The sequence below is a fragment of the Bombina bombina genome, chromosome 1, assembly GCF_027579735.1.
Source record: "Bombina bombina isolate aBomBom1 chromosome 1, aBomBom1.pri, whole genome shotgun sequence".
Taxonomy (NCBI): domain Eukaryota; kingdom Metazoa; phylum Chordata; class Amphibia; order Anura; family Bombinatoridae; genus Bombina; species Bombina bombina.
The window spans coordinates 592,807,386-592,830,948 of NC_069499.1; the positions used below are offsets into that span (position 1 = coordinate 592,807,386).

General features: G+C 43.7%; 1 protein-coding gene across 1 annotated transcript in view; it reads right to left on the reverse strand.

Moving 5' to 3' along the window:
* DIP2A (disco interacting protein 2 homolog A) overlaps window positions 1–23,563 on the reverse strand; it is a 311,461-nt gene that overhangs the window by 120,134 nt on the left and 167,764 nt on the right. Inside the window, exons 24-27 of the mRNA XM_053698887.1 lie at window positions 23,353–23,462; window positions 23,186–23,266; window positions 22,556–22,679; window positions 35–156 (exon numbers count right to left, since the gene is read on the reverse strand). Of these exons, the coding sequence (XP_053554862.1) occupies window positions 35–156; window positions 22,556–22,679; window positions 23,186–23,266; window positions 23,353–23,462 (437 nt within the window). The remainder of the gene's footprint in view (window positions 1–34; window positions 157–22,555; window positions 22,680–23,185; window positions 23,267–23,352; window positions 23,463–23,563) is intronic.

Here is a 23,563-nt window from a genome sequence, read left to right on the forward strand (position 1 = left end):
ACCAGAAACCATTTTCTATAATAAAGAGTAGCACCTCTACAATCATCTTGACTGTCGGCAGGGTTGTGGCAAGATTCTGCGGATGAGGTGGGCGCACAGTGATGGGGATGCAACCAGCATAAAGGCATCCAAAAAATGTAGCAATCAGGTCAATGCCTGGAAAGAAAGGAAAAACACAATTTATGCTTACCTGATAAATTTATTTCTCTTGTGGTGTATCCAGTCCACGGATCATCCATTACTTGTGGGATATTCTCATTCCCAACAGGAAGTTGCAAGAGGAAACCCACAGCAGAGCTGCTATATAGCTCCTCCCCTAACTGCCATATCCAGTCATTTGACCGAAACAAGCCGAGAAAGGAGAAACCATAGGGTGCAGTGGTGACTGTAGTTTAAATCTAAATTTTGACCTGCCTTAAACTGACAGGGCGGGCCGTGGACTGGATACACCACAAGAGAAATAAATTTATCAGGTAAGCATAAATTGTGTTTTCTCTTGTAAGGTGTATCCAGTCCACGGATCATCCATTACTTGTGGGATACCAATACCAAAGCTAAAGTACACGGATGAAGGGAGGGACAACTGCCTGTAGAACTTTTCTCCCAAAAACAGCCTACGAAGAAGCAAAAGTATCAAATTTATAGAATTTTGAAAAGGTATGAAGCGAAGACCAAGTCGCCGCTTTGCAAATCTGTTCAACAGAAGCCTCATTTTTAAAGGCCCAGGTGGAAGCCACAGCTCTAGTGGAATGAGCTGTAATCCTTTCAGGGGGCTGCTGTCCAGCAGTCTCATAGGCTAAGCGTATTATGCTTCTTAGCCAAAAAGAAAGAGAGGTTGCCGAAGCCTTTTGACCTCTCCTCTGTCCAGAGTAAACAACAAACAAAGTAGATGTTTGACGAAAATCTTTAGAAGCTTGTAAGTAAAACTTTAAAGCACGGACCACGTCCAGATTATGTAAAAGACGTTCCTTCTTAGAAGAAGGATTAGGACACAATGATGGAACAACAATCTCTTGATTGATATTCTTATTAGATACCACCTTAGGTAAAAACCCAGGTTTTGTACGCAGAACTACTTTATCTGTATGGAAAATCAGATAAGGAGAATCACATTGTAAAGCAGATAACTCGGATACTCTACGAGCCGAGGAAATAGCCATCAAAAACAGAACTTTCCAAGATAAAAGTTTGATATCTATGGAATGAAGAAGAACATTAAGAACCAAGTTTAAGCTCCATGGAGGAGCAACAGGTTTAAACACAGGCTTGATTCTAACCAAAACCTGACAAAATGCCTGAACGTCTGGAAGATCTGCCAGACGCTTATGTAAAAGAATAGACAGAGCAGAAATCTGTCCCTTTAAAGAACTAGCTGATAATCCTTTTTCCAAACCCTCTTGGAGAAAAGACAATATCCTAGGAATCCTAACCTTACTCCATGAGTAATTCTTGGATTCACACCAATAAAGATATTTACGCCATATCTTATGGTAGATTTTCCTGGTGACAGGCTTTCGTGACTGTATTAAGGTATCAATGACTGACTTGGAGAAGCCACGCTTTGATAAAATCAAGCGTTCAATCTCCAGGCAGTCAGTCTCAGAGAAATTAGATTTGGATGATTGAAAGGACCTTGTAATAGAAGGTCTTGTCTCAGAGGCAGAGTCCATGGTGGAAAGGATGACATGTCCACTAGGTCTGCATACCAGGTCCTGCGTGGCCACGCAGGCGCTATTAAGATCCCCGATGCTCTCTCCTGTTTGACTTTGGCAATCAGTCGAGGGAGCAGAGGAAACGGTGGAAACACATAAGCCAGATTGAAGAACCAAGGCGCTGCTAGAGCATCTATCAGCGTCGCTTCTGGGTCCCTGGACCTGGATCCGTAACAAGGAAGTTTGGCGTTCTGAGACGCCATGAGATCCAATTCTGGTTTGCCCCAACGATGAATCAATTGAGAAAACACCTCCGGATGGAGTTCCCACTCCCCCGGATGAAAAGTCTGACGACTTAGAAAATCCGCCTCCCAGTTCTCTACCCCTGGGATATGGATCGCTGATAGGTGGCAAGAGTGAGTCTCTGCCCAGCGAATTATTTTGGAGACTTCTAACATCGCTAGGGAACTCCTGGTTCCCCCTTGATGGTTGATGTAAGCTACAGTCGTGATGTTGTCCGACTGAAATCTGATGAACCTCAGGGTTGCTAACTGAGGCCAAGCTAGAAGAGCATTGAAGATTGCTCTCAATTCCAGAATATTTATTGGAAGGAGTTTCTCCTCCTGAGTCCACGATCCCTGAGCCTTCAGGGAGTTCCAGACTGCACCCCAACCTAGAAGGCTGGCATCTGTCGTTACAATTGTCCAATCTGGCCTGCGAAAGGTCATACCCTTGGACAGATGGACCCGAGATAGCCACCAGAGAAGAGAATCTCTGGTCTCTTGATCCAGATTTAGCAGAGGGGACAAATCTGTGTAATCCCCGTTCCACTGACAGAGCATGCATAGTTGCAGCGGTCTGAGGTGTAGACGCGCAAATGGTACTATGTCCATCGCCGCTACCATTAAGCCGATTACTTCCATGCATTGAGCCACCGAAGGGCGCGGAATAGAATGAAGAACACGGCAAGAGTTTAGAAGTTTTGATAACCTGGATTCTGTCAGGTAAATCTTCATTTCTACAGAATCTATCAGAGTCCCTAGGAAGGAGACTCTTGTGAGTGGGGATAGAGAACTCTTCTCCTCGTTCACCTTCCACCCATGTGACCTGAGAAATGCCAGAACAATGTCCGTATGGGACTTGGCAATCTGAAAGTTTGACGCCTGTATCAGGATGTCGTCCAGATAAGGGGCTACTGCTATGCCCCGCGGTCTTAGGACCGCCAGAAGCGATCCCAGAACCTTTGTAAAAATTCTTGGGGCTGTAGCTAACCCGAAGGGAAGAGCCACAAATTGGTAATGCCTGTCTAGGAAGGCAAACCTTAAGAACCGATGATGATCTTTGTGTATCGGAATGTGAAGGTAAGCGTCCTTTAAATCCACTGTGGTCATGTACTGACCCTCCTGGATCATAGGTAGGATGGTCCGAATAGTTTCCATTTTGAAAGATGGAACTCTGAGGAATTTGTTTAAGATCTTTAGATCCAAAGTTGGTCTGAAGGTACCCTCTTTTTTGGGAACCACAAACAGATTTGAATAAAATCCCTGTCCCTTCTGTGGAACTGGATGGATCACTCCCATAACTAGGAGGTCTTGCACACAGCGTAAGAATGCCTCTCTCTTTATCTGGTTTGCAGATAATCGTGAAAGGTGAAATCTCCCTTGTGAGGGGGAAGCTTTGAAGTCTAGAAGATATCCCCCTGAGATATAATCTCCAACGCCCAGGGATCCTGAACATCTCTTGCCCACGCCTGGGCGAAGAGAGAAAGTCTGCCCCCTACTAGATCCGTTACCGGATAGGGGGCCGTTCCTTCATGCTGTCTTAGAGGCAGCAGCAGGCTTCTTGGCCTGCTTGCCCTTGTTCCAGGACTGGTTATGTTTCCAGGCCGGCTTGGACTGAGCAGAAGTTCCCTCTTGTTTTGTAGCAGAGGAAGTTGATGCTGCACCTGCCTTGAAGTTTCAAAAGGCACGAAAATTAGACTGTTTGGCCCTGTCTTGAAGAAGGGCATGACCCTTACCTCCAGTAATGTCAGCAATAATTACCTTCAAACCAGGCCCGAATAGGGTCTGCCCCTTGAAGGGAATGTTAAGTAATTTAGACTTTGAAGTCACGTCAGCTGACCAAGATTTAAGCCATAGCGCCCTACGCGCCTGGATGGCGAATCCAGAATTCTTAGCCGTTAGTTTAGTCAAATGAACAATGGCATCAGAAACAAAAGAGTTAGCTAGCTTAAGTGCTCTAAGCTTGTCAAGTATTTCAGTCAATGGAGTAGTTGTCTGTAAAGCCTCTTCCAGAGATTCAAACCAGAATGCCGCAGCAGCAGTGACAGGAGCAATGCATGCAAGGGGCTGCAGGATAAAACCTTGATGAATAAACATTTTCTTAAGGTAACCCTCTAATTTTTTATCCATTGGATCTGAAAAAGCACAACTGTCCTCGACAGGGATAGTAGTACGCTTTGCTAAGGTAGAAACTGCTCCCTCCACCTTAGGGACCGTCTGCCATAGGTCCCATGTGGTGGCGTCTATTGGAAACATTTTTCTAAAAATAGGAGGGGGGGAAAACGGCACACCGGGTCTATCCCACTCCTTATTAATAATTTCTGTAAACCTTTTAGGTATTGGAAAAACATCAGTACACACCGGCACTGCATAGTATTTATCCAGTCTACACAATTTCTCTGGCACTGCAATTGTGTCACAGTCATTCAGAGCAGCTAAAACCTCTCTAAGCAACACACAGAGGTTCTCAAGCTTAAATTTAAAAGTAGAAATATCCGAATCAGGCTTCCTTGAGTCAGAGATGTCACCCACTGACTGAAGCTCTCCATCCTCAGCTTCTGCATATTGTGACGCAGTATCAGACATGGGCCTTAAAGCGTCTATATGCTCTGTATTACGCCTAACACCAGAGCTATCACGCTTTCCTCTAAATTCAGGTAGTCTGGCTAATACCGCTGACAGTGTATTATCCATGACTGCCGCCATGTCTTGTAAAGTAATCGCTATGGGCGTCCTTGATGTACTTGGCGCCATTTTAGCGCGAGTCCCTTGAGCGGGAGTCAAAGGGTCTGACACGTGGGGAGAGTTAGTCGGCATAACTTCCCCCTCGTCAGAATATTCTGGTGATACATTTTTTAAAGATAAAAGCTGATCTTTATTGTTTAAAGTGAAATCAATACATTTAGTACACATTCTCATATGGGGTTCCACCATGGCTTTTAAACATAATGAACAAGGAGTTTCCTCTATGTCAGACATGTTTATACAGACTAGCAATGAGACTAGCAAGCTTGGAAAACACTAAATCAAGTTAACAAGCAAATATAAAAAACGGTACTGTGCCTTTAAGAGAAACAAATTTTGTCAAAATTTGAAAAACAATGAAAAAAGGCAGTTATTCAATCGAAATTTTTACAGTGTATGTAATAGGTTAGCAAAGCATTGCACCCACTTGCAAATGGATGATTAACCCCTTAATGCAAAAAACGGATCAAAAAAACGATTTAAACGTTTTTTAAACAGTCACAACAACTGCCACAGCTCAGCTGTGGTCCTACCTTCCTCAATAAACGACTTTTGAAGCCTTTAGAACCCTTCAGAGATGTCCTATATCATGCAGGGGACTGCTGAGGGAAGCTGAATGTCTCTGTCTGCAATTTTAACTGCGCAAAAAAGCGCTAAAATAGGCCCCTCCCACTCATCTACAACAGTGGAAAAACCTCAGGAAACTGTTTCTAGGCAAAAATCAAGCCAGCCATGTGGAAAAAACTAGGCCCCAATAAGTTTTATCACCAAAGCATATATAAAAACGATTAAACATGCCAGCAAACGTTTTATATTGCCATATTATCAGAGTATATATCTCTGTTAGTAAGCCTGATACAAGTCGCTATTAAATCACTGTTTTTAGGCTTAACTTACATTAATCAGGTACCAGCAGCATTTTCTAGTCCCTAGAAAAACTTAAAACTGCACATACCTCAATAGCAGGATAACCTGCACGGCATTCTCCCTCTGAAGTTACCTCACTCCTCAGACATATGTGAGAACAGCAGTGGATCTTAGTTATTTCTGCTAAGATCATAGAAAACGCAGGCAGATTCTTCTTCAAATGCTGCCTGAGATAAAATAGTACACTCCGGTACCATTTAAAAATAATAAACTTTTGATTGAAGACAAAACTAACTATATTTCACCACTCTCCTCTTACTACCTCCATCTTTGTTGAGAGTTGCAAGAGAATGACTGGGTATGGCAGTTAGGGGAGGAGCTATATAGCAGCTCTGCTGTGGGTTTCCTCTTGCAACTTCCTGTTGGGAATGAGAATATCCCACAAGTAATGGATGATCCGTGGACTGGATACACCTTACAAGAGAAATTACCATATGATGGACTCTTTAAATAGCATGGTGCTCCACATCTCTCCTTTAAAAAAACATGCACACTATTTTCAGTTCCCCCACGAACACACAAAAACTGGCAGGTGCAGTCGCACAACACACATGTATCAAGAGAAATGGATGCAATCCCTTAACATATGTACAGACTAGTAGCTAAGATTCCTATCTAGATTTAGAGATTAGTTAAAATCCTTCAATAAATACATATATATTGGCTGTGAACACTGTACACATTCAATCTCTCATTTTCCGTTTTACTGGTGGAGGCGACATGTCTCAAAGTATGACACACACAAAAAAACAACATTCTGAAAAGCCCTATTTTAGAGGACTACAGTGTCCCTTTAACATGTCACCACCACAGAATGTTAAAGTGATTTTAGGAGAGGAAAAGTCTAGCAAAAAAAAAAAGAGGGAACCAGTAACAGAAATTTAACTAATAATCCCTCACCCTATAAATTGCTAATGAAGCAGAAAAGCTATATATTTTGATGGCATGTAAGAACCAAAAGGCCCCTTCCATCTGCTTCTCGCTACTTTATAACTGCCTGTCCAGTGAAAAAGAAGATAAAACTCAGGGCCGGACTGAGACAAAAATACTAAATTTATGCTTACTTGATCAATTTCTTTCTTTCCGGACATGGAGAGTCCACGACTTCATTCCAATTACTAGTGGGAATTAAACTCCTGGCCAGCAGGAGGAGGCAAATAGCACCGCAGCAAAGCTGTTTAGTGTAACTTCCCTTACCCATAATCCCCAGTCATTGAGCCGAAGGAAAATGGAAAAAGAAGAAACACAAGGGTAGAGAGGTGCCTGAGGTTTACTCAAAAAGACTGCCGAATTATAAACAAAAAGAGGGCGGAGTCATGGACTCTCCATGTCCGGAAAGAAAGAAATTTATCAGGTAAGCATACATTTTGTTTTCTTTCCTATGACATGGAGAGTCCACAACTTCATTCCAATTACTAGTGGGAACCAATACCCAAGCTAGAGGACACGGAATGAACAGGGAGGGAGAACAAGGCAGGTGGACCGACCTAAACAGAAGGCACCACCGCTTGAAGAACCTTTATCCCAAAAGAGGCCTCAGCCGAGGCAAAAGTATCAAATTTGTAGATTTTGGAAAATGCATGCAAATAGGACCATGTTGCCGCCTTGCACAGAAGCTTCATTCTTGAAAGCCCAAGAAGAGGAGACAGCCCTAGCGGAATGAGCCGTAATTCACTCAGGAGGTTGCAGACCCGCAGTCTCAAACGCAAAACAAATCATACTTCTTAACCAGAGGGAAAGAGAAGTAGAAGTGGCCTTCTGCCCCTTACACTTTCCAGAGAAAACAACAAATGAGGCAGAAGATTGCCGAAAATCTTTTGTAGCTTGAAGATAAAAAAATTTAGAGCACGCACAACATCATATTTATGCAAAGGATTAGGACAAAAAGAAGGAATAATAATTTCCTGATTAATGTTTCGATTCGACACCACCTAGGGAGAAACCCCAATTTAGTACAAATAACCGCCTTATCTGCATGAAAAATAAGGGAAAGGAATCGCACTGTAGAGTCGAAAGCTCTGAGACTATGAGAGCAGAAGAAAAAGCAAGAAGAAACAAAACCTTCCAAGATAACAACTTAAAATCAACAGAATGCATCAGCTCAAACGGAGCCTGCTGCAAAACTTTAAGAATAAGGATAAGACTCCAAGGAGGAGTAACAGGTGTAAACACAGGCCTGATTCTAACCAGGACCTGAACAAAAGCTTGAAATCCTGCGAGAACAGATTTATAAGCCTGGGGCATGGTATTAATGACTGGCTTAGAAAAACCACGCCTAGACTAAACTAGGCGTTCAATCTCCAAGCAGTCAGCTTTAGAGAATACAGATTTGGACGGAGGAATGGACCCTGATTAGAAGGTCCAGCATCTGAGGTAACCTCCCAGGTGGAAGAGATGAAATCATCACCAGATCCACGAACCAGATCCTGCGAGGCCATGCAGGAGCTATTAGAATTAAAGATGCTCTCTTCTGTTTGATACAAGCAATGACTCGTGGAAGGAGAGCAAACGGCAGAAAACAGGTATGCCAGAGCGAAGATCCAAGGAACTGTTAGAGCGTCTATCAGAGCGGCCTGAAGATCTCTAGACCTTGAACCATACTTTGGAAACTTGGCGTTTTGACGAGACGCCATCAGATCCAAGTCCAGAACTCCCCACCTCAGGGTTATTGTTGAAGATACTTCAGGGCAGAGACCCCACTCCCCAGGAATAAGTACCTGCCTGCTCAGAAAAAAAACGCATTCCCAGAAGTCCACCCTTGGGATGAGAAAGGAAGAGAGGAGACAAACCTGAGACTCTGCCCACTGGAGAGTACAAGGTACCTCCTTCATAGTTAATGAACACCGGGAACATCCTTGGTGAATGATGGATGCTACCAAGGAGAAGAAGTCCGATTGTCATATTGGAACCTGATAACCTGGACCAAAACTAGTTGAGGCCAAGCAGAGAAAGCATAGAAGATAGCTCTAGGATGAATTTGAAAAAATAAGAAGAGTCCTCTCGAGCCCAGAGAACCTGAGCCAATAAAGAAAAACAAACTCTCCCCAGCCCGCAGGCCGGCAGCAGAGAACACAATCATCCAAGAAGGCCACAGGGAGCAAGTACCCTGAGATAGATCCTGTGAAATCACCACGATAGAGAGACTCGTGAAGGGGTTGTAGAGATATTCTCTGCGAGAGAACCGCAATGTCTCCGTTCCATAGTCTGAGCATGATAGGGAAGCCAATCTGCAGGTCCTAATACTGCTACAGGAAATCCTAAAAGAACCAGGCTAAACCAGTTACAAAAGGAGCTACTCCTATAACTGAAGACTCAGATGGAAAAATCTCACAAAGGAGATAATGTCCATGGGAAACCACCATAATACCAAATACTTCCATTTTTTGGATGTATAAAGGACTGATCAGAAAAAGCGAAAATCAACATGTCACAGCTGTGCCCAGGATTGAACCTAGGGCTCCTGGCTCACAGCCTGTTTCCCTGTCTCTGTGCCACCAGAGGTCTCTTTGTGAGAAACAGTAGGGAACTTATCTCCAGATCCACTATCCGCCCATGATAAAAAGGGATAGACAACAAACATCTCTGTATGGAATCTATGTAACTGAAGAGATGGCACCTGAACCAAGAAGTCGTCCAGGCAGACGCTACCGCCAATCCCAGAAATCTGACCACTGCCATAGCAAGGTCAAGGGAAATGACAAATAACTAAAAGTGTCAGACCAGAAAGGCGAACCACAGGAATTGGAGATGGTCCCTGGGAGGGAAGAACATGATATACGCATCCTTTAGGACTCTGACAGACATGAATTATCCTCCCGAACTAACGGAGAATGAAATAAAAAGTCACTATTGTGAAGGACGTAACCTGATGAATTTGATGACACTTGAAGTCCAATACGGGACGGAAAATTTCTTTCTACTTGGAAACCACAAAAAGGATTGATAGAATCCTAAACCCTGTTCCACCACGTTAATCGGAACAATCATTCCCAGAAAGAATAGCACCTTTACTCAATTGAGAAGGCCTCTCTCTTCACCTAGATTGCAAACAACCTAGACAAGGTATCCTGTATCCCTAGAATACTAGTGCCATAAGCCCAAGGAACTGAGACATCATGGGTCCAAGCTAGTCGAAAGAATGAAAGTCTGCCCCCAACCCAATGTGAATTGGGGACGGCCCCTTCATGCTGCCTTATATTCAGAGGAAGGCTTTAGGAGTACTACCCTCTTTTCCAAAGAAGACCAGATCTCCATGAAGCCCTGGATAGTTCTTGCTTGGAAGAGGAAGACTTATGTCCCTAGAGTTACATACCCTTAGGTCTACGTTCATGTCCTGAGAAAGGAAGAACCTTCTCCTTCAGAAAATCGAGGTTTCAGCCAAACCAACTCCAAATAAGGTCCTGCCCAAAGTTGGTAATAGACCGAAGTTTGGATTGAGATAGAATAACTGCCGACCAAAATGTGTTACTATACAATTTTCAATCATATTCCATGATATTTCCAAGTACAAAGTATGATACTCTAAATTATAAATGTCTCAGACATAGCAAGAATCGCCTCAGATGAGGAAAATAAAAATATTGCTTGTCTATAGAATAGTAGTGTCTTAACACAAGAAAGGGATCATGATACATAAAACCACACAACCAATATATATAAAAATATTCAAAAATATCAGCAGTGATCACACAAGAGTGGATATGCTAAACAAAGTTTTGCTTTTATGTACTATTTTAAATTGCTGAGAAATAATATGTTGGAGATATATAAAATATAACTTTTACTTTGATATTCAAAACAGCAAAAGCAGTAAAAGGAGCTGTTTGTTACTCACACACACACACACACTTAAAAACACCCCCCCCCCCAGTTTGAATATGCGGTTAGTAGTAACTAGTGTTGAAAGCAATCACTTTAATAAAAAATGGGTAAATTAGCCAAGGTGGATACTAAAAAATGTGTCTTGAATGTCTGTTAAATTATATTTTGGCTTCTATTATAAGCTTGTTTCTATGATTTCTTACAGACCAGACACAATAAGTCTAACACACTTTAAGCTAAATACGTATATTTTAGTTAAGTTTTTTAAGCTAAATCAACATAGGTGCTAAATTTTAACAACCGGTGGGCAATTTAAAATACAAAAGATCCCCTGATTTAGCTTAAAAAATGTTGATTTAGCTTAAAAAAACTTAACTAAAATATACGTATTTAGCTTAAAGTGTGTTAGACTCTTAGTCTTACTAAGAGCAGGTAATCTAGGTAATATTGTGTCTGGTCTGTAAGAAATCATAAAAACAAGCTTATAAAAGAATCTGAAATATCATTTAATAGACATTCAAGACACATTTGTTAGTATCCACCTTGGCTAATTTACCCATTTTTTATTAAAGTGATTGCTTTCAACACTGGTTACTACTAACCGCATATTCAAACTGGGGGGGTGTTTTTAAGTGTGTGTATGTGTGAGCAACAAGCAGCTCCTTTTACTGCTTTTGCTGTTTTAAATATCAAAGTAAAAGTTATATTTTATATATCTCCAACATATTATTTATCAGCAATTTAAAAACAGAATTTATGTTTACCTGATAAATTACTTTCTCCAACGGTGTGTCCGGTCCACGGCGTCATCCTTACTTGTGGGATATTCTCTTCCCCAACAGGAAATGGCAAAGAGCCCAGCAAAGCTGGTCACATGATCCCTCCTAGGCTCCGCCTACCCCAGTCATTCGACCGACGTTAAGGAGGAATATTTGCATAGGAGAAACCATATGATACCGTGGTGACTGTAGTTAAAGAAAATAAATTATCAGACCTGATTAAAAAACCAGGGCGGGCCGTGGACCGGACACACCGTTGGAGAAAGTAATTTATCAGGTAAACATAAATTCTGTTTTCTCCAACATAGGTGTGTCCGGTCCACGGCGTCATCCTTACTTGTGGGAACCAATACCAAAGCTTTAGGACACGGATGAAGGGAGGGAGCAAATCAGGTCACCTAAATGGAAGGCACCACGGCTTGCAAAACCTTTCTCCCAAAAATAGCCTCAGAAGAAGCAAAAGTATCAAACTTGTAAAATTTGGTAAAAGTGTGCAGTGAAGACCAAGTCGCTGCCCTACATATCTGATCAACAGAAGCCTCGTTCTTGAAGGCCCATGTGGAAGCCACAGCCCTAGTGGAAGGAGCTGTGATCCTTTCAGGAGGCTGCCGTCCGGCAGTCTCGTAAGCCAATCTGATGATGCTTTTAATCCAAAAAGAGAGAGAGGTAGAAGTTGCTTTTTGACCTCTCCTTTTACCAGAATAAACAACAAACAAGGAAGATGTTTGTCTAAAATCCTTTGTAGCATCTAAATAGAATTTTAGAGCGCGAACAACATCCAAATTGTGCAACAAACGTTCCTTCTTCGAAACTGGTTTCGGACACAGAGAAGGCACGACTATCTCCTGGTTAATGTTTTTGTTAGAAACAACTTTTGGAAGAAAACCAGGTTTAGTACGTAAAACCACCTTATCTGCATGGAACACCAGATAAGGAGGAGAACACTGCAGAGCAGATAATTCTGAAACTCTTCTAGCAGAAGAAATTGCAACCAAAAACAAAACTTTCCAAGATAATAACTTAATATCAACGGAATGTAAGGGTTCAAACGGAACCCCCTGAAGAACTGAAAGAACTAAATTGAGACTCCAAGGAGGAGTCAAAGGTTTGTAAACAGGCTTGATTCTAACCAGAGCCTGAACAAAGGCTTGAACATCTGGCACGGCTGCCAGCTTTTTGTGAAGTAACACAGACAAGGCAGAAATCTGTCCCATCAAGGAACTTGCAGATAATCCGTTTTCCAATCCTTCTCGAAGGAAGGATAGAATCTTAGGAATCTTAACCTTGTCCCAAGGGAATCCTTTAGATTCACACCAACAGATATATTTTTTCCAAATTTTGTGGTAAATTTTTCTAGTTACAGGCTTTCTGGCCTGAACAAGAGTATCAATAACAGAATCTGAGAACCCTCGCTTTGAAAAGATCAAGCGTTCAATCTCCAAGCAGTCAGCTGGAGTGGGACCAGATTCGGATGTTCGAACGGACCTTGAACCAGAAGGTCTCGTCTCAAAGGTAGCTTCCATGGTGGAGCCGAAGACATATTCACCAGATCTGCATACCAAATCCTGCGTGGCCACGCAGGAGCTATCAAGATCACCGACGCCCTCTCCTCCTGGCTACCAGCCTGGGGATGAGAGGGAACGGCGGGAATACATAAGCTAGTTTGAAGGTCCAAGGTGCTACTAGTGCATCTACTAGAGTCGCCTTGGGATCCCTGGATCTGGACCCGTAGCAAGGAACCTTGAAGTTCTGACGAGAGGCCATCAGATCCATGTCTGGAATGCCCCACAGTTGAGTGATTTGGGCAAAGATTTCCGGATGGAGTTCCCACTCCCCCGGATGCAATGTCTGACGACTCAGAAAATCCGCTTCCCAATTTTCCACTCCTGGGATGTGGATTGCAGACAGGTGGCAGGAGCGAGTCTCCGCCCATTGAATGATTTTGGTCACTTCTTCCATCGCCAGGGAACTCCTTGTTCCCCCCTGATGGTTGATGTACGCAACAGTCGTCATGTTGTCTGATTGAAACCGTATGAACTTGGCCCTCGCTAGCTGAGGCCAAGCCTTGAGAGCATTGAATATCGCTCTCAGTTCCAGAATATTTATCGGTAGAAGAGATTCTTCCCGAGACCAAAGACCCTGAGCTTTCAGGGATCCCCAGACCGCGCCCCAGCCCATCAGACTGGCGTCGGTCGTGACAATGACCCACTCTGGTCTGCGGGAGGTCACCCCTTGTGACAGGTTGTCCATGGACAGCCACCAACGGAGTGAGTCTCTGGTCCTCTATTTACAAGTCTGTATAGTCCCCATTCCCCTGACTGAGCATACACAGTTGTAATGGTCTCAGATGAATGCGCGCAAAAGGAACTATGTCCATTGCCGCTACCATCAAACCTATCACTTCCATGCACTGCGCTATGGAAGGAAGAGGAACGGAATGAAGTATCCGACAAGAGTTTAGAAGTTTTGTTTTTCTGGTCTCTGTCAGAAAAATCCTCATTTCTAAGGAGTCTATTATTGTTCCCAAGAAGGGAACTCTTGTCGACGGAGATAGAGAACTCTTTTCCACGTTCACTTTCCATTCGTGAGATCTGAGAAAGGCCAGGACTATGTCCGTGTGAGCCTTTGCTTGAGGAAGGGACGACGCTTGAATCAGAATGTCGTCCAAGTAAGGTACTACAGCAATGCCCCTTGGTCTTAGCACCGCCAGAAGGGACCCTAGTACCTTTGTGAAAATCCTTGGAGCAGTGGCTAATCCGAAAGGAAGCGCCACGAACTGGTAATGCTTGTCCAGGAATGCGAACCTTAGGAACCGATGATGTTCCTTGTGGACAGGAATATGTAGATACGCATCCTTTAAATCCACCGTGGTCAAGAATTGACCTTCCTGGATGGAAGGATTGTTCGAATGGTTTCCATTTTGGACGATGGAACCTTGAGAAACTTGTTTAGGATCTTGAGATCTAAGATTGGTCTGAACGTTCCCTCTTTTTTGGGAACTACGAACAGATTGGAGTAGAACCCCATCCCTCGTTCTTTTAATGGAACAGGATGAATCACTTCCAGAAGATAACCTTGGGAGACTATTTCTAGCGCCCAAGGATCCAGAACATCTCTTGCCCAAGCCTGAGTGAAGAGAGAGAGTCTGCCCCCCACCAAATCCGGTCCCGGATCGGGGGCCCGCATCTCATGCTGTCTTGGGAGCAGTGGCAGGGTTCTTGGCCTGCTTTCCTTTGTTCCAGCCTTGCATTGGTCTCCAGGCTGGATTGGCTTGAGAAGTATTACCCTCCTGCTTAGAGGACGTAGCACTTGGGGCTGGTCCGTTTCTGCGAAAGGGACGAAAATTAGGTTTATTTTTGGCCTTGAAAGACCTATCCTGAGGAAGGGCGTGGCCCTTGCCCCCAGTGATATCAGAGATAATCTCTTTCAAGTCAGGGCCAAACAGTGTTTTCCCCTTGAAAGGAATGTCAAGCAATTTGTTCTTGGAAGACGCATCCGCTGACCAAGATTGTAACCAAAGCGCTCTGCGCGCCACAATAGCAAACCCAGAATTTTTCGCCGCTAACCTAGCCAATTGCAAGGTGGCGTCTAGGGTGAAAGAATTAGCCAATTTAAGAGCACGAATTCTGTCCATAATCTCCTCATAAGAAGAAGAATTACTAATAATCGCCTTTTCTAGCTCATCGAACCAGAAACACGCGGCTGTAGTGACAGGGACAATGCATGCAATTGGTTGTAGAAGGTAACCTTGCTGAACAAACATCTTTTTTAGCAAACCTTCTAATTTTTTATCCATAGGATCTTGGAAAGCACAACTATCTTCTATGGGTATAGCGGTGCGCTTGTTTAGAGTAGAAACCGCCCCCTCGACCTTGGGGACTGTCTGCCATAAGTCCTTTCTGGGGTCGACTATAGGAAACAATTTTTTAAATATGGGGGGAGGTACGAAAGGTATACCGGGCCTGTCCCATTCTTTATTAACAATGTACGCCACCCGCTTGGGTATAGGAAAAGCTTCGGGGGGCCCCGGGGCCTCTAGGAACTTGTCCATTTTACATAGTGTTTCTGGAATGACCAGATAATCACAATCATCCAAATTGGATAACACCTCCTTAAGCAGAGCGCGGAGATGTTCCAACTTAAATTTAAAAGTAATCACATCAGGTTCAGCTTGTTGAGAAATTTTTCCTGAATCTGAAATTTCTCCCTCAGACAAAACCTCCCTGGCCCCTCAGACTGGTGTAGGGGCCCTTCAGAAACAATATCATCAGCGTCCTCATGCTCTTCAGTATTTTCTAAAACAGAGCAGTCGCGCTTTCGCTGATAAGTGGGCATATTGGCTAAAATGTTTTTGATAGAATTATCCATTACAGCCGTTAATTGTTGCATAGTAAGGAGTATTGGCGCGCTAGATGTACTAGGGGCCTCCTGTATGGGCAAGACTGGTGTAGACGAAGGAGGGGATGATGCAGTACCATGCTTACTCCCCTCACTTGAGGAATCATCTTGGGCATCATTTTTACTAAATTTTTTATGACATAAATCACATCTATTTAAATGAGAAGGAACCTTGGCTTCCCCACAGTCAGAACACAATCTATCTGGTAGTTCAGACATGTTAAACAGGCATAAACTTGATAACAAAGCACAAAAAAACGTTTTAAAATAAAACCGTTACTGTCACTTTAAATTTTAAACTGAACACACTTTATTACTGCAATTGCGAAAAAGTATGAAGGGATTGTTCAAAATTCACCAAAATTTCACCACAGTGTCTTAAAGCCTTAAAAGTACTGCACACCAAATTTGGAAGCTTTAACCCTTAAAATAACGGAACCGGAGCCGTTTTTATATTTAACCCCTTTACAGTCCCTGGAATCTGCTTTGCTGAGACCCAACCAAGCCCAAAGGGGAATACGATACCAAATGATGCCTTCAGAAAGACTTTTCTATGTATCAGAGCTCCACACACATGCAGCTGCATGTCATGCTGTTCTCAAAAACAAGTGCGCCATACCGGCGCGAAAATGAGGCTCTGACTATGATTAGGGAAAGCCCCTCTAGAATAAGGTGTCTAAAACAGTGCCTGCCGATATTATTTTACAAAAAATACCCAGATTAAATGATTCCTCAAGAAAATGTCTACAGTCTTAATAAGCCCTTGTGAAGCCCTTATTTACTGTCTGAATAAAAATGGCTTACCGGATCCCATAGGGAAAATGACAGCTTCCAGCATTACATCGTCTTGTTAGAATGTGTCATACCTCAAGCAGCAAAAGACTGCTCACTGTTCCCCCAACTGAAGTTAATTCCTCTCAACAGTCCTGTGTGGAACAGCCATGGATTTTAGTAACGGTTGCTAAAATCATTTTCCTCATACAAACAGAAATCTTCATCTCTTTTCTGTTTCAGAGTAAATAGTACATACCAGCACTATTTTAAAATAACAAACTCTTGATTGAATAATAAAAACTACAGTTAAACACTAAAAAACTCTAAGCCATCTCCGTGGAGATGTTGCCTGTACAACGGCAAAGAGAATGACTGGGGTAGGCGGAGCCTAGGAGGGATCATGTGACCAGCTTTGCTGGGCTCTTTGCCATTTCCTGTTGGGGAAGAGAATATCCCACAAGTAAGGATGACGCCGTGGACCGGACACACCTATGTTGGAGAAATAGTACATAAAAGCAAAACTTTGTTTAGCATATCCACTCTTGTGTGACCACTGCTGATATTTTTTAATTCAATTGTTGCTTAAAGTACTACTAGTAGTTTTCACCCATATAATAATGTACAATAATTACAAGGTTAACTATTAGATACACACATTAATTATTTTCTTTTCTTTTGAATTATATAAAAAATATATATGATAAGGATAAAAAATGTAAATCCCTCAGAGGATAAAAATTCAACCTATAAATAGGCAAATGAACATCATTAAGTAATATCCTTCATAAATTAAATCCCTCAGAGGATTATGCTATATGCAAACTTAGATATGAGGATACATCCTTCAGATGCATCAAACATGAACTTCATAAAGAAGTATAAGAAAAACTTTCTTCTCTATAACTTAGCTGCATAAATACATTAAACTGCCACTATGTGGCAGACAAAACCAGGAAATCACAACAGAATAAGGGATTTTTTTTTCTAATTTACAGAACTAAACAGTGCATGGTATGTAATCTAACATCAATAGTATTAGTACCAAAAAAATGCACACATATAAAATACATATACCCTATTCCTATTCCGCTGTCAGACCTGAACCGCTGTATCTTCAAAATCTCCTGAAGCAGCTTAGCCACCACCCCTAAGGTGAGTATATCGTCTATACTCTCTGCTGTATAGCACAACCGATATAGAAAGCTAGATCGCGCCAAAAAATTCCCGGCGTTAAGGTTAATCCCTTCCGATGCCGGATCACCTGAAATCATTACTGAGAGCCTAATAAAATATCCGGGCAACACATAAGGGGCAGTTGAAAATCTCTGCGAAAGCGAGAGGTCTGCTCCTGTTTAAGAAGCGAGTCAATACTGCCTGCCGCAAACTTAACCGCTGGACATCATCAGTCCTTCTAAAAAAATATCCCTCTGCACCATAGTGAAAGAGCAGAAAAAAAAAGAGTAGAACGAACGGTAAAGCCGTGATTCTACCTCTCAGAAGGAGGACAGGTCTCAGATCACAGGGGTCCAGCAGTTATCGTTATACAGGGGAACTTGTATTAGTCTCAATTAGGGCTGCACGATTAATCGTGGATGCTATTTTAAACCACGATTAATCGCCGCAGTTTTAAAACCACGAGAGTATGCGATTTTTAGCCCTGCCCCATTTGACGTCACCTATGACGTATCGGAGGGCCGCTGACTTGCCGTGCCCGCCTTGCGACATTGAGCCGACTTAACGGGGAGCGCTGTGGTTGATGCGGGTTACAGGGAGGGGGGTGCGCTGTGGCTGATGCGGGTTACAGGGAGGGGGGCCGACTTACCGGGGTGCGCTGTGGCTGATGCGGGTTACAGGGAGGGGGGCCGACTTACCCGGGAGCGCTGTGGCTGATGCGGGTTACAGGGAGGGGGGTGCGCTGTGGCTGATGTGGGTTACAGAGAGGGGGGCCGACTTACCAGGGAGTTCTGTGGCTGATGCGGGTTACAGGGAGGGGTGTGCGCTGTGGCTGATGCGGGTTACAGGGAGGGGGGCCGACTTACCGGGGTGCGCTGTGGCTGATGCGGGTTATAGGGAGGGGGGCCGGCTTACCCGGGAGCGCTGTGGCTGATGCGGGTTACAGGGAGGAGGGTGCACTGTGGCTGATGCAGGTTACAGGGAGGGGAGTGCGCTGGAACTTATGTGGGTTGGGGGCTGATGGTGGTTACAGGCGGTGCTTATGATGTTAAAGGGGGTGCTTATTGGGGGGTTACAGTGTGAGCTAATAGGACTTATGTAGGTTACAGCGGGGGGCTTATGGGGGTTACAGGGGGTGCAGGGTTACAGTGGGAGCTGATGGGGCTTATGTAGGTTACAGAGGGGGAGCTTATGGGGGTTACAGGGGGTGCAGGGTTACAGTGGGAGCTGATGGGGCTTATGTAGGTTACAGAGGGGGAGCTTATGGGGGTTACAGGGGGTGCGGGGTTACAGTGGGAGCTGATGGGGCTTATGAAGGTCACAGAGGGGGGCTTATGGGGGTTACAGCGGGTGCTGACGTGAAAATCGCGATTAAATCGCAATCACAATTTTTTTCTCCCCTATATCGCCCAGCCCTAGTCTCAATACATGAAAAACTAATAAATTATGCATAACCCCATGTCTAATTAGAGGGAAAACCTTAGCAGGTCTATCCTCCCCATACAAACATTGCTAGCGGCGGGAAAATAAGGACTGGACCAGAGTTGTGCCACACAAATAAAATGGCGTACCCAATCGTAATAAACAAAATAAGTCTATACTATAGACCTTTTATAAAGTACTGCAGTACATTTATTCCAATGAGCGGTGGCCTCCGGTCATACTATAAAGCCATAGAGTCACCTCTGCTGAGAGGGAGTGCATTAGCACTAAACTCTTAAGACCTCTACCAGAAGTCCTGATTAAAGAGTGCCCACCATGACACCTCACCTCATTGACCACCCACACTGGAGGATACCCGCCAATTTTAGATATGAGAAATCCCTAAACCCACAGTAAAAACCCCTTCTGACCACAAGCCATGGGGGTAGGAATACAGGGACTCACGTTTAGAAGTCTTCGTCTGCACCATGCAGTCTGCTCACACGATGCAGGTCTGACAGAAGCAGTCTTTATCCTGACAGTGACCTGAGGATCCAGCTGCAGGGCAGGAACGGTCTCTTACGTGAGACAGATACTCCACTCTCTGTCAGGGACCTAGAGAAAAAGAAAGAACAGAGTAACCAACCCTGGTTTTCTATGAAGGGGTAGCAATAATGTTAGAAATAAAGCAAAGACTACCTTGCTGCTTTCTAACGACTAATAGCCACCATTACTCTTCTAAAGAGATGGACATGGACACAGCATAACCCCAATCCTTGCTTGCAGGGAAAAGTACCCATAAAGGATTAAATATCTTCAGACACCGTCTTCGCACAACCTCCATTGACAGAGGCAAAGAGAATTACTGGGGACTATGGGTAAAGGAAGTTACACTTAACAGCTTTGCTGGGGTGCTCTATGCCTCCTCCTGCTGGCCAGGAGTTGAATTCCCACTATTAATTGGAATGAAGTCGTGGACTCTCCATGTCATAGGAAAGAAATAGGCCAAGGCATTTTAAGGTAAAGCAGCCCACTCCCCCTAATTCTTAATTTTTTTTATAGCCCACATACACACACTCGTATGCACGCACACCACACATACGCACACTCGTATGCAAGCACACCACACATACGCACACTCGTATGCACGCACACCACACATACGCACACTCGTATGCACGTACACTACACATACGCAAACACACTTGTATACACGCACACCACACATACACACAGTTGTATGCACGCATATCACACATACACAAACTTGTATGCACGCACACCACACATACACAAACTCGTATGCACGCACACCACACATGCGCACATTCGTATGCACGCACATCACACATACGCACACTTGTATGCACGCACACCACACATACGCACACACACCACACATATAGACTTGTATGCACGCACACCACACATACACACAGCTGTATGAACGCACGCTACACATACCCACACTCGTATGCACGCACACCGCACATACACACATACCACACATACGCACACTCACCACACATACACACTTGTATGCACGCACACCACACATACGCACTCGTATGCATGCACACCACACATACGCACATTCGCATGCACGCACACACCACACATACGCACACTCGTATGCATGCACACCACTCATATGCACACTCGTATGCACAAACACCACACATATACACTTGTATGCACACACACCACACATACGCACACTTGTATGCACAAACACCACACATATACACTTGTATGCACGCACACCACACATACGCACACTTGTATGCACAAACACCACACATATACACTTGTATGCACGCACACCACACATACACTTGTATGCACGCACACCACACATACGCACTTATATGCATGCACACCACACATACGCACTTGTATGCATGCACACATAAGCACATTCGCATGCACGCACACACCACACATACGCACACTCGTATGCACGCACACCACTCATATGCACACTCGTATGCACGCATAACACATATGCACAAACACCACACATATACACTTGTATGCACGCACACCACACGTACGCACACTCGTATGCACAAACACCACACATATACACTTGTATGCAAGCACACCACACATACACACACACTTGTATGCATGCACATACACACACTTGTATGCACGCACACCACAAATACACACTTGTATGAACGCAAACACACGCACCCCACAAATACACACACTGGTATGCACGCACAACACACACTCATAAGCACGCACAACACAGATACACACACTTGTATGCTGCAAACGCACGCACACCACACATACACACACTTGTATGCATGCACATCACACACACTCACATACACTTGTATGCATGCACACCATACATACACTTGTATGCATGCACAGCCACACATACACAAACTCGTATGGACGCACACCACACATACGCACACTTGTATGCACGCACACCACACATACGCACACTCGTATGCATGCACACCACACATACACACATTCGCATGCACGCACACCACATCACACATATGCACTTGTATGCACGCACACCACACCACTCATACGCACACTCGTATGCACGCACACCACACATATGCACACTCATATGCACAAACACCACACATACGCAAGCACACCACACATATACACTTGTATGAACGCACACCACACATACGCACACTCGTTTGCACGCACACTTGTATGCATGCACACCCACACATACACACACACCACAAATACACACTTGTATGCACGCAAACGCGCACACCCCACAAATACACACACTTGTATGCACACACATTACACACTCATAAGCACACACAACACACATACACACACTTGTATGAACGCAAACGCACGCACACCACACATACACACACTTGTATGCATGCACATCACACACACTCATATGCACACACAACGCACATACACCTACTTACACACACTAATATACACACACACCACACAAACACCCACAACAAATACTCATATGCATGCACACCACACATACACCCACTCATAAGCATGCACACCACACATACACCCACTCATAAGCATGCACACCACACATACACTTATATGTATGCACACCACGCATATACACATTCATATGCACGGACACCATGCATATACACAGTCATATGCACGCACGCACATCACACAGACACCCACTCATATCCACGCACACACACCACACATACACCCACACCACATGTACACCCACTCATATCCACGCATACACTCATACCCACGCACACCACAAATACACCCACTTATATCCATACATACATATGCACACACACCACGAATACACACACTCATATCAACAGACGACATCCACTCATACACGCACACCAGACATACACAAACTCATATCCACACATACTCAAATGCATGCACACTACACATACACCAACTAATATCCACACATTCATATGCACACACACCACGCATACTCACAATCATATGCATGCACACCACACATACAAACACTCATAAGTATGAACACATACACACAAATATTGACACCATGGTGCTCAAATGTAAAAAAATTTGGTGCAATAGCAGATGATTTAATGCTCCTCACCTGGAGGATACACCAAGGCCACGTGATCCCCAACATTCAGACGAGCTTTTTCCATCAAACCAACTGCTACACGTTCTGCTCTTTTGTGAAGTTGTAAACAGGAAGCTGAGCTGGACACTGTACCCTGGAGAGCAAAGGACAAAGAAAGGGACATAAAACAAATGAAGAGATAGAAGTAACAAAAACAGTACAAACTTATTTAAAAGGGACACTGAACCCAAATTTTATCTTTCATGATTCAGATAGAGCATGCAATTTTAACCAACTTTCTAATTTACTCTAATTATCAATTTTTCTTTATTTTTCTTGCTATCTTTATTTGAAAAGCAAGAATCTAAGTTTAGAAGCCGGCACATTTTTGGTTCACACCTGGGTTGTCTCTCCTGGATAAATGCTGTCCATGGTCTGAACCATAAATTGGCTGGCTCCTTAGCTTAGATGCCTTCTTTTTCAAATAAAGATAGCAAAGGAACAAAGAAAAATTGATAATAGGAGTAAATTAGAAAGTTGCTTAAAATTGCATGCTCTATCTGAATCATGAAAGAAAAATGTTGGGTTTAGTGTCCCTTTAAGAAAGGTTATCCATTCATGCTCACAAAGATTAGCATAGCTACAGTATATAAATCCCACCTTGGCGTTGAGCAGCAAAAGTAGTGGGTGCTCAGGTGTAGTCTGTGCTCTCCACTGCAGCACATCTGCCAGGTAAAGAAACTGGAATGGAAAAGAATTTTGTGAAAAGTGTACTCAGGGGAAAAGACTGGAAATGCTTTTAAGGTCACATACTATTGTTACTTTACCTTTCTTGCCTGATCATTGTCCTCAAGCTGTGAAACATCTCTCCCACATGCCTGTGCAATCCTTTTTCCTGCTACTAAATTACCGACCACCATTGATGCTGGACCCACATCTGAAAAAGTAAAAAAGGGAATATTATTAGACACCAGATGCGTGGAAGACGGATTAAAAAACAAACAAAAAAAAAAACGGAGAGATAAAATGTGTACAAAT